This window comes from Nicrophorus vespilloides, unplaced genomic scaffold, assembly GCF_001412225.1.
Source record: "Nicrophorus vespilloides isolate i.1.1-1 unplaced genomic scaffold, Nicve_v1.0, whole genome shotgun sequence".
Lineage (NCBI taxonomy): Eukaryota > Metazoa > Arthropoda > Insecta > Coleoptera > Silphidae > Nicrophorus > Nicrophorus vespilloides.
This window is the reverse complement of record NW_017100098.1, coordinates 863,925-876,363: the sequence shown is the minus strand read 5'-3', so window position 1 is coordinate 876,363 and position 12,439 is coordinate 863,925. Positions and strand designations below refer to the sequence as shown.

The window sequence follows — 12,439 nt, the reverse complement described above, 5'->3', positions numbered from 1 at the left end:
ACCGATGTTGGTATTTACTGCTGAGTTCCGTTATCTCATCCTGTATAAATGTATTCGTTAGTCGAGAACCAGGGATCATTGGCAATTGCTCTGAGTGTTTTTGACTGGAACCGCTGTATAATATCAATACTTGTATTACAAGCAGATCTCCACCGTTGTAATCTATATCGGTTTTATGATTGTTTTGTATATTTAAACTTTGTTTTCAGCTGAGGTGGATGAGTACCTACCCATCAGCCAATGTAATCGTTTTACTGTCAGTCCCAGCTGTTTTCTTTTTGTCGTAATATGTTTTTTCCAGGTGAGTCGACGATCCAGATGCATGCCAAGATACTTAGCATCATCAGCCTGTGGTAGGGCACTGCCATTCAGTGTAACGGGTGGACAAGTTTGTCGACGCATTGTGTACGTTACTTGCACTGACTTCGTTTCATTTGCCTAGATTCTCCACTTTTTGAATGTTCGATACTCTTCAGACTTCTTTGAAGTATCTGTGAGACCGTAGTTCAGTTTTGATGGGATGCTAGAACAACGGTGTCATCAGCAAATGTGGCTATAGTGGGTAGATCAGTCGTGAAGATCAAAATAGAGTAAGGGTCCAGAAACACTTCCCTGCGGGACACCAGAGAGGATTGGGAGTAGCGAGGTCACCGTTNTAATATGAAAATAAATGAAAAATATTATTTGAATCTGGAGAAAGCATGACTTTCTGTAGATGTGAATTTTGTTTTTTTTTGTAGGTGGTAGTAAAATTGATAGGAAGAGTGTGTAGGTAATTAAATGTACACGAATTTTATGAATACTTGAGGCTAATTAAAGGCGGTTGAAATGTTAATTGAAGGAGCTAGCCTTGGCGGCATAATTTTCATTTTCGTCCCCTTAAGTATAAAACAGTTTTTGATGTGCGCTCGTGAAACATGCATGTGTAGCCGTTTTAATTAAATTTATGGACTTTTTGCAAAGACGGCGGTGGCAGTGGTTGACACTGTCTCCTGCGCGCGCGAAGAAGTTTTCTTTCAGAGGAAGACAGCATCACTCGCAGATCGTCCATCCTCTGTTCACTTTTTTCCTCCCTGGACCATAAAATTCCGGTCTTGGACTGCGCCATCAGAAACGCATTAGGACTTCCAGTTCTTGCTACCTTTTACATTAATTACGAAACTCACAAGAAGTTTTAACAATAAACCGTGAATAAGTCCGTTTCTATTTAATTTAATGCATATTTTTTATTTTCTGCTATATTTTATTGTTGGTACTAAATATATTATATGGCCTCTTATATATGCAAGCCCTATATATACATAATATTTTATTAGATTTAATATTGCATAAACGTCAAGCTATTATGTAAGTGTCACTATGCCTATAAAATATCATATTTCCAGTGAGACGGTAATGTCGAACTTAAATTCATGAATTAATTTAATAATAAAATTATACTTTATATAAAATATGTTATGGCATATATCCAGGCATATATCCAATGTAAATGTTTCTATAACATGATGGATTGATGAACAATAGTAATTTTGAGATTTTGACACAAAATATGTGTCCACTTCGTGACTTGTAAGAAAACCGTGATCTAATATAAATGATGTGCTTGTCATGTGTCAAATTATTTCTTGTGACATGATAACCAATTACATTAAGAATAAAAAAAATCCTCAATTCGATTCAGCACAAATTCACCAATGTTTTATGTTGTTTTCTGAAAAGTTATTAAATGAGTACACATAAAATGTTGTGTTAATAAAATGTTCTGTACTGTATAACAAATTATTATATCTGTTATTTCTTTAGCAAATCTAATTATAGAACTATTATATTTCTTTATAAAACATTTTTGAAAAGTTGATTTGTTTTGAGCGAATATATAAATTTATGTTATTTTATTATTAATTATTATAAATTTGTACACAAATAACATAAACATAAATAATAATGAACCAAAAAATATCAATTTTATAAAGTTGATTACTTTTGTTTGAAAATGTAAGTTTTCCTTCGTTTCATGAAATATTATTCTTATCACGTTATCAAAGTTCTTTTTTAGGATCTATAATTGTTCAATTTCGAAGGCGCTTTATGTTGGGGTGGATGTGATTTCGGTCGAAGAAGCGCGATGATAAATCACGTTTCGGCAATTAATAAAAATCCCTGAACGTAATAAATAACTGGTCTGAATGAAGGCTGGATTTTGATACGGGCAGGAAGCAGAAAGAAATTAGATAACTGAAGACTAACTTGAACGTGTCCAAGATATATGGATCAATCCTTCCATCGGGATCGGAGGATAAATTCGACCGTGCGAATAGCTTGCAGTAAAAACAGCCTTTAAGAATAATAATAAAACGGGGGAATTTATACCACTTTCAAAGGACTTATTCGACATATATGAAGAACACGCTGCAAGAAGCTACGGTTTTTGAAATTTAAAAATAATTTTCGTAATTATTCTATAAAATTCATATAATGTTTATATCAAATCGATATTGATATTTATGTATGGGAATCTATTACAATATTTGCATATTATATTATTCAAAGCTGGGAACTATCGTAGACAGGTTTATTAGATTATGTATTCTCATATATACCAATGAATATACCAAATATAATGAATAAGTAGCTTAGATGTTTAAGTTCTTGTCAAACTAATGCAAGCAAAGATTTTGCCTATAATAGCCGTTATTAACAAGGGTCGAGATACTACTCGAACGAATGACATAAAGCTTAGAGAATATCTATAGTGTTACGTTGAGACAGATCACGATCAATAATTTTGTAAATATGATGTTATCACGTAAATAGAGATCTCTGAATAAACAAATTTGTATGAAATATAGTAATTTACTTGCAGTATATCCAATAAATCTATTCAATTTCCTCGGTCAGTTTCCATTAAATTCACTTCTCCGTCACGTATAGGCACGTTTATAGACAGTATTGTCGTTAGTGAATGTGTTTAGATTACATATGACCTGAATCCAATCGGACCATCAAATATGTAAACGATGCCAGGTAGATTTCTAGAATTACCATAAGACATTTGAAATATATTGCTATTTATTTAGTTCATTAAAACTATTTTTATTAGTGCTTTAAAATTATTAAAATCTGGAATAGTAAACAGATTAGTATTATATATATTATTTTAAGTCTTGTTAATGAAAGCACAACCTATCGATCAGTTAATATGTTTAATTTCAACTGAAATTTGCAAATTTAATCAGCGATCTATGGTAACTGGAGTTTTCTAATGGTTTCAGTTTTTAACTTTTACGACCACATTTAAATGCATTAAACCAATTTGCAACTGTTGCATATGAAGGAAATACCGTGAACTTTATATAATTCGACTTTTAAGCGTTTATTTAATCGTTTAAATGCTGAGCGTTGATTTGTCTAAATAAAACTTTTTTCTTTTTTTTCTTCTCCACCTACATTCTTCATTTAGTTTGTGTACTTTGGACAATTCCGTCAGTCATTTGCACTTGCCTAAGTTAGAACGTTTATGTAATGTTGTCAGTATCCGCAAATGCAAATAATCCTATGACAGGTTTACCAACCACATTGTAATTATGTGAAACTGTCAGTTTTAGTGTCATCGGATTAGAAACTATTGGTTACCAAATAATTTAGTGTCACGAAAAGTGTGCTGTATAATGAATCGATTTTTGTAATCTGCTTAAAGAGTGAACATGCTTCTGTTTAGTTTCCATTTGCAAAGGTACTTTGGCCAATTGTTTTCGACTTTGGGGTCGAGCAAAACCGGGACGCCAACCGTGGGTTTTAGGATGGTGGCAGTGGCCCCGTTTGTTTCCGTTTATAGCGAAGCCTCCTTTCCATATCGATTCCAAAACTTTTCGCTATCGCCTTTTGACCCCAACGAACGACGGCAGCAGCGGGTCAGCAGTAATGTAATCTGCAGGAAATTATAAACAAACCTTAACTAATTATCGACCAGAGCGAATCGAATTAAATTTTTAATTATACAGTTTAATTTCTTCCGATGTGGAAATGTATGTTAGTTAACTATTGTGCTTGCTCTCAGTTCAACCATTTTGTTTTTATTTTTTCCATTTACTTTCTACTCTCCGTTTTTCCTCTTATTTTTCTTGATATTTTTGTTGTTGTTGTTGCAGGCTGTTCCAATTAGTTAGTCCTAAAGACTGCAATTTTTCCTGCCGCTCGATGGCGTTTTGTTTTTTCTTTCCGTTGGCTGCAATTTTAATTATTTGCGGCCGTGGCTCTGCACTACATAACACGTGACTTCCGTCTGTATTTCCGCGTCCGGTTTCGCTCAATTATTAAAACGACCGGAATGCATAATTTACATTATTGCGGCTACAAATCCATCAATTATACGAAGCCAAGAAAACGAATGAAAAACACATGTAGGTCGGAAACGTAAGAAGCTAGCTAGCTAAGTATGCAGTATCGCAGAAGATGATGTATTTTTTCATAAACAAACAATTTACTTTACGTAATGGTTGCTATTCAAAAATAAATTATCGTCAAATTATAAAAATACCTGAATATGGGTTCAATATGTTGAAAGTTTAAAAAAGGGTAAGAACGAACTTTTTTATCTTCCACAAGAGGAAAAAAGTAGGGAAAGACGTTAGAAAAAAGTTTCTTCCTTTTTCCCAAGCCGACTACGTGTTCTCTCAAACTAAAAAGGCCTAATTCTACCCTCTAATATATTATTGAAGGACACAAGAATATATAAAAATACACGTAGTAAAAGATATAAATAAAATGAAATAGATTTGTCGATTCATTTCATTTAAATAATATATGTAGTAAGTAAATATAAAGTTAATTATTCTATGATTATTATAATATATTCATTTGCCGTATTCACACTACGCGTTAAATAATACATAAATATCCGTCAGGCGTATCAACCACTATTAGATATCATAGTGTTCAATGACTTGAAACTAAATTGACAGCTGCAATTTCACACTGTGCAACCATCCTTACCAGTAGTTAGTAGGCCTGACACATTTGCTTCTCATTCGCTCTGACAATATATACTTTTATTGCTATAGCTTAGTATCGTAGTTAGAAATATTAGGCTCTTGGGCGCAAGCATGATAAAACACTTGTTGTTTGCCCTATCTCCAAGTTAAATTGTCAATTATGGGATCGAAACATAATACATCTTTGTTTATTTCCGTGAATACCATAACATACACATACTGTATGTCTGACAAACAACAAATCAAAGCTGCTTTTAACGTTCAAACAATCCTTATTGGACCACGAAAAAAATGAATTTAGAACAATAGATAATGAAGTAATCAAAAATTTGTTGCAGATGCAAATTATATCGCCAAATGATAAACAATTTTATTGGTTCTTGTCGGTCCGCAAATCATTGGTGGCTCATCACTTTTTATCCAAATAATAAATGAAAGTTGTAGTAGACGTAACAACATAATCTGTTTTGGGCTTCTTCAATTCTAAAGTACTTTCAGTGATATTATAGATATGTTTGTCTCAAGCCACATTTATATCTTGAATTCATCTTTATGTTAAGTCAAAAGAAATGGTAAAACTATGTGTCTATGTATTTTGATATATATTTAAGTTGTAGAACAATGTAAATGGTTTCTCTTATAAGTATGAAATGATATGCGGAGTATATAAACGTAGCCATAAAAAGGAAATGAAGCAGCGGGCTAATGGAGGTTTACGGCTATATGCGTCGGTGCAGCCAGCATCCTCAGATCTCTTCCTAGCGGCTAGGACGTAGCCTATTGCTAATGCAAAATATTCTGGGCACCAAAGAAGACATCGAAATTTGCGTGTGCAACGATGTGAGAGACAAAATCGCATACATCTATATGCAATGAAGCCGACCTAAAACATTTATAACGTAAATATTTCCAATATCTGATGTTCCTCTCTTTCCATACCATGGTAACTTTTAAAAGCAAAATGCGGAACGCACATAAATTGTGGCGTCTTTAATACCGAGACGAGCGGCAATAAAATTCCGTCGATTCCTGTATTTGTTTGTTTCAATTTTCAATCATATTATTACATTCTATTGATCCCATATACTGCGTCTTTATATGGAATCATTTAGATAAATATAAAATGTAAATGTGAAACATTATATACATAATGCTGTCAAATTATAATTATTCTTATTTTATTATATTTATTATTTGATCCAGATTTTTTTTACTATATAAAATTATTTTAAATAATTAAACCTATTACATAAAATAATGACATGGATATCAATGCACAATTAACCTAAGATACAATATTTAATAGTAAAATTTAATGGAACAAAATATGTTTCTTCAGACTTTTTACATATACAACTACATCAAATTACAGGCTATTTGTTTACAAAATCTGTTGGGAGTTCTACTGCTATTGCTTGGAGAAGGTATATGAATTTAAGAAAAGAAGGAAAAAAATGAAAGGCATTTTTCTTTTGGAATCATTTATTTAAGGCATAATTTAATAATCAAAATTTTCCTCAATCCAAAATTTTAGATTCAGATTCAATTTTTATCTTTTATCCGCCGATATAGAAATATAACAGCAATTGTTTAATGAATACATTTATGAATTAGTACGAATTTCATTTATTGATTTAATGATCAATTTAAAATGGCCCAAACAAGGGTGGGCAAACTTTTGGCAAGAAGGAGCCAAATCTATCCTTTACACTAATTAAAAAATAGTCGAAAGTCATAAATATATTTTTTCTTCTTTAAAAATGTTAAAAATAAAAGTTTTTTTTTTAAATTTTTAATTGGGAGACACAATTAAGATCCAAACAGATTTATATGACAAGCAAGCCATACCATACTTTGATCAATAATTACATTTTATACAAACATTTTATTTGGTAATTTAGTTACTCCATCTTGTATGGATTTCGTAATTGACGTATTTACCGATTATTGAATTAACGCTTCTCAGTTCATCGTTTAGTATATAGTTAAATTGTGTGTGGACAGAACAAAGGTACATAAATAATAGAATATTGTAGATCGAGTTGCAAATTAATTTTCAAAAGTTTGATTAAAATCGAACGGTTATTACGAACTAAATATACGCACGATAGAGCGTATCTCGCAGTTTCAATAGACCTAAACCTAAACACCAAACTCGTAAATAAATTACTGTAACATTTTAATGCCATAATTCGTTCATAAATTTAATATTTTATGAATTTTGTCTTTAGTGCCAATGAACTATATTTTTATTAATACATTTATACACGAATCTGTTTATTTTTCATTTGTAGTAAAGGAACGTATTTCTTTTAAATATAAGCTTAAAATCCAATAAAAAAACACCAATATTTTTAGTGCACATTACTTTTTCCTATTGGAATGGAATTTACACGTGAAAAAAAATAATTCACACAGTTTCTTCAGATTTTCTTAATCTTTGTCGAACACATTTTTTTTTGTATCGATAGACTATGATTTTCGAGTAAAATATATAATACTTTATCTAAAAAATATTAATAATACCTAAAATCCTCAGGTATTATTAATATTAAAGAAAATTTATTCAATTAATATATTTCTAATAATAAAATTTGGTTATCATATTTTCATTATATGTTATAACAGAATATTTATTATTGTCAACAAATTGTTGCTGGTACGAATGAAAAACTAAAGCGCATATAGATCTGAACATTGATGATGCAATATTATAATCTGACGGTGTGCGAGGAATTGGTTCAATTTTTCATGAGCCACGTGTCATCTCTCAAATTTGATGGCGTCTTGGAGTGAGTTTATACTCATTATAACATTTTTCAACGTGAGATTTTCAGGAGTAATTTGAGTTCCAGTAATTTATTATCATTTTAGTAGGCTTTCCCCGTTCTTTGCCTGCTCGCAAAATTTACATGAACCGTTCTGTAGAGCATAAAATCTTATGGCATTGTAGCAGTTGTGTCACACTCGTACGTATGTAGGTATACATACAAGGGTGTATAATTAATTTGCTCCGAGGGTGGTGCTAGTATGTGTGTTTGTGTGTGAATGTGCGGTGGTGCTGAGCGCTTCACTTTACCATCTCTTTCTTACACAGGATTTTGAACACATGAACTCAGCCTTTCCACATTTTTCATGCAGCCGTTATAAACGTTGAGGGATTACACAACAAATCTCCGGTTTAGGAATGACACGGGGTTTGGGTGACCGGCACCTGCAGCCCATTTCGACGGCAAACGAAAAGGAAAAAGCCGCTCTTCCAAATGAAAATTTATACATGTCAAAAGAGCACTGACTTTTTCAAAACATCAACGAGGATTACGGTTTCAAATCAAACCCATTCTTTTACTTTTGTTTTATGTCTATCACATGTAGACAGCTATTCCAACGAATGGATTCATCTCAAGATCGCGCGGAAAACGCATAGTTCTATATAAATTCCGGGATTTCTTCAACAACACGTATTTAACTTAATTGCGATTCTCTGCAACACCTGTTCACACTCACAACTTCAACAATTTCATCTCTTGCACTGACGACGAAATTCTTCATTTTGACAACTCAGTAAAGCAAAATCGGTATATTAATTTTGTTTAGTTTATGTCTGGATAGAAATTTTAATCGAAAACTTCTGGCGAATTGCAAATAATTTCTTTACATCTTCCTGTTAGGAAACACGGATGGTTCACGTAAAATGAAATTGTTTTTGTGAAGAAATTTACAATGTAGTTTATTTTGAAAGTTAATCCACTTTTCATTTTTCATTTTTTCGTTTTTGAGTGTATAATTATAGATTAGCTATCACAAAGAATCATATGTGTTGTAATAGAATCATGCAAAGTGATTTTATTTTTATTATTTATTTAGTCATTGCGAATATTCTGGTGTTTGTATATTGTTACGAAATATGATTACTATTGTATCTAACTATATAACAGAATTATAGGAGATTAATTATTTATGTTGTTTGACGATGTCTAGGTTTGTAGTATACGTGGATACAAAGGCGTTCGTTAAATCAGTTTCGGTACTTTACAAAGTTTCTAATTGAATAGTATAGATCAGCGTTTCTCCACCTATAGTTTGAATTACATTTTTAATGGTTTTAGCTTTCTGGATCTTTATATGGCCTTAGCTCTCATCGTACCGCAAAAATGATAAGAATCATTGGAACAAATAATAATTAAAGTTCAAATATAATCAGTAAATAATGATAATGCTGCTTTTGAATTATAAATAGTATAGGTATAGAACACTATGTTTGATAATTACTTAGTATGCTATGAAATATTTATATACTGTCAAATACTAGAAATGTTCTCTAACATAGAATTGTTTCGTTTTTGTACTGAAAGAGTGTACTGAAGAACTAATGAATCTAATTTAAAATATCAGTTAGAATAAAAGATTTATTAACAATAAATTATGTAAATTATTATTAAATTTAACATGAAGATAATTCAATTAACAATTAAGAAATTGAAAAAGTTTCTAAGTTGTCGTTTAACTTCCGGTTTGCTAGTGGTATATGTCTTTATTTTTTAAGTATATTGTTTAGAGGGGACTTATAGTAGTTGGGAATTTCTCGAGAGCTAAATTTTCCTATATAATTAATAGGATCGCTCTCGGGGCGTGCAGGAGGCTCTCGGGACAAATCCAAAATTTATAACTGCTTTCGCCCCGAACAGAGGAGGTCCTTTAATTAATGTATACAATATGCAATGAACTGATTAACTCGCTCGATTTATTTTACATAATTTAATGCATTTTTAAACAATACAGCCTTGGAAGATGACGAGATAGTGCATTTACAAACGGTAGATGCCGCTGACGCCCCAAGCTGCTTTAGATTTTCCAGGACCATCGACGTTTTTGCTCCATTTCCCATGGACCTCGTAATCCTTGGTTACGTGATGGATGGATGCACCTGCATTGGTTGTACCGTCGGCTCCGTGCTTTATATGCGGATTGACTTCCGTGTGGGTTGGAGTCTTGGGGAACGGGAACGAAGGTGCACCAGGTGCAAAGGATCTGCGATGCCTGAAGATCACCTGTTCACCACCGTTTCGTGAGTAGAAGGATTCCGGATAGTAGTCAGTCACGTAAGCGTGGCTGAGTGTCGCCAATGCGAACAAGAAGATGGACAGCTTCAACATCTGTAACGAACGAGGAAGACACATTACTTGATGATCAGAGAGTTTCAAATGAATATAAACTTACGTTTGTACTGATGACTGGTTGGATTCGGTTTGACTGATGAGTTCGGAGCAGAGCGGCTTTTATATTATGCTCCGAGTTGATGCTGCGTGAATTCGTTTTGGGTCGCGGGGAATTACAACTCACTTGGTGCAACAGGAATTCCCTCCTCGGAATAAGAGATAACATTTGCGCGTTTCATATATGCAAACATAAATAAACTAAGCTAGAAATAAATACCAATAAAGATTAAAGAGTTCAAGGACATTTATATAAACAAGTAAGTATAAGAATACCTTAACTATAAGATTGACCTTCCCACATCCTTCATACATTTCACTTGTATACATTTATAATCAATAGTATAAAATAGGAATAGGGATTTGCAAACCTTCAAATAGCTATTTCAATGAAAAAGGATTGTCATTATCAAATAGAATACAATAATGTTAAATAGTGTTTTCTATTTACATTTTTTTTTCTATTAAAAATTACCCTAATTATTCACATTTTGGAGAATTATAAATAAATATTATTGACATTAAGTTAATAAAGCATTAATTATTATATTAATTAACATTATTAATTTAATATTTATTAAGATAAACGTAATAAAAATTATTTCTAGCAAAGTTAAACCAAGTATTAAAATATTAGCAGTTTGTAAATACATTAAACAATTTTATAAGATATGTTTCTATTGTTTATTAAAAAAAGCTGTTTATTCCAACTATTTGAATGTTTTAATAAAAGTGGTATAAATGAATATAAATAATGGTTATGAATTTGTAAATAATTTTAAATGACAATCATGCGACTAGATGCGAATAAAAGATGTTATACAAATTAGCGTTGAAAATTAGACAAATATGAATTTGTCAATTACTTGACAGATAAGTGACACTAGAAGTGGGATGAGTGATGGACGATCGTCGCATATCTCCGAAAAAAAATTCCGAACAGCAGTGTTAAAATCTAAACAGTAAACTAAATTGAAAATTGTACAAATTACCTAATATGATTTGATCGATAATCATTTTTCTATTTCGATGGTGAATCATTAATCTTTAGACTGTCGACGCTTTTTCTTCAACTGGTTACAAATGGTAAGCATAAAAAATAACAATTGAATATAGCCGGATATGTGTTTGCGGAGAGAGAGAGAGCTAAAAACGAAAAGGAAACGGGGAAATTTCTTTACAAAGAGAGGAAAACTAAACGAAAAAGGAATGGAACATTTACTAAATAGAATAGATATATAGCAGTGTCGTATCTAGGATTTATTACGTACAAAATAAAATAATAATTTGTTAAACATTTATTATCTATTGTATTATATTGTATAATAAAATAATCAATTGGGTCAGCAAGAAAGTAATTTTGGTTTTTAGTGTGAAATACAAATCATTTTTATATACAAAGTTTGAACTTAAATCATTTATATATTTTCCATTTTGTTTGATGACCTTTTGCCATCTTTCTGACAACTTCATGATTTCGCGCTCATAGAACTTCTGGTCATTATCAGCAAAACACTAAACCAAGTGAGATGTCAGGTTATCTATTAGTTTTGCAAACTTTGAAGTAAATGGTAAACTAATTATGAAAAACTGCTATATGAGTTATGCGACAACACTTTCCAATTAAGCTCCAATAATTTTCAATAAGTAAGCAAAGATGTGCACGGATTTGCATTGTATTTGTGAGACACGATTTGCCAATTCTGGCAATTTTTCTTTAAATGCTTCCTCCAGTTTCATTAGTTGTTGATAGTAAACATATTAATTGATCGTTTGGTTTCATGAGATGCAGATCAAAATATACAAAATCTCTGTAATACCAACAAATTGATAGAATGATCTTTTTTGATGCAATTTAGCTTTCGATTTGTTTTGTGCTGGTTCATCACGCTTGGATCTTGATCGTTTTCGATTGATGTTATTGCAGACGAGGGGTTTCCAAACTGTGCGCCGAGGCTGTGCTGCAGGGGTGCTTGTGAAAATTGAAGAAAAACTACTATTAAAATAAATTTCACAAACCGAAAATGTTTGGAAACCGCTGTTATAGACGATCCATTTTTCATCACTACTAATTACGATCTAATTCCAGTGAAATTATGTAATATTGATCATGATTTAAATGAAGATTTTAGTGCTTTAACAATTTAATCCCGAAATTTTCCAGGAAATGTTTTGGTGTTGATTATATAACAATATTTGCGAGGAATTATTGAATAACTTAATTTATTTTTG

At 31.7% G+C, this 12,439-nt stretch overlaps 2 protein-coding genes across 4 annotated transcripts in view; one reads left to right on the top strand and one right to left on the bottom strand.

Annotated features, from left to right (window-relative positions):
• The window catches only part of LOC108567857 (KH domain-containing, RNA-binding, signal transduction-associated protein 2-like), an 88,669-nt gene that overhangs the window by 7,916 nt on the left and 68,314 nt on the right, over nt 1–12,439 (top strand). The window lies entirely within an intron of this gene.
• Nucleotides 9,716–10,391, bottom strand: LOC108567860 (holotricin-2-like). The gene is made up of 2 exons (XM_017928567.1): nt 10,212–10,391; nt 9,716–10,147 (listed from the first exon to the last, which is right to left on the bottom strand). Exons 1-2 carry the CDS (start codon nt 10,374–10,376, stop codon nt 9,800–9,802), a joined length of 513 nt encoding a protein of 170 aa, XP_017784056.1. The 5' UTR covers nt 10,377–10,391; the 3' UTR covers nt 9,716–9,799.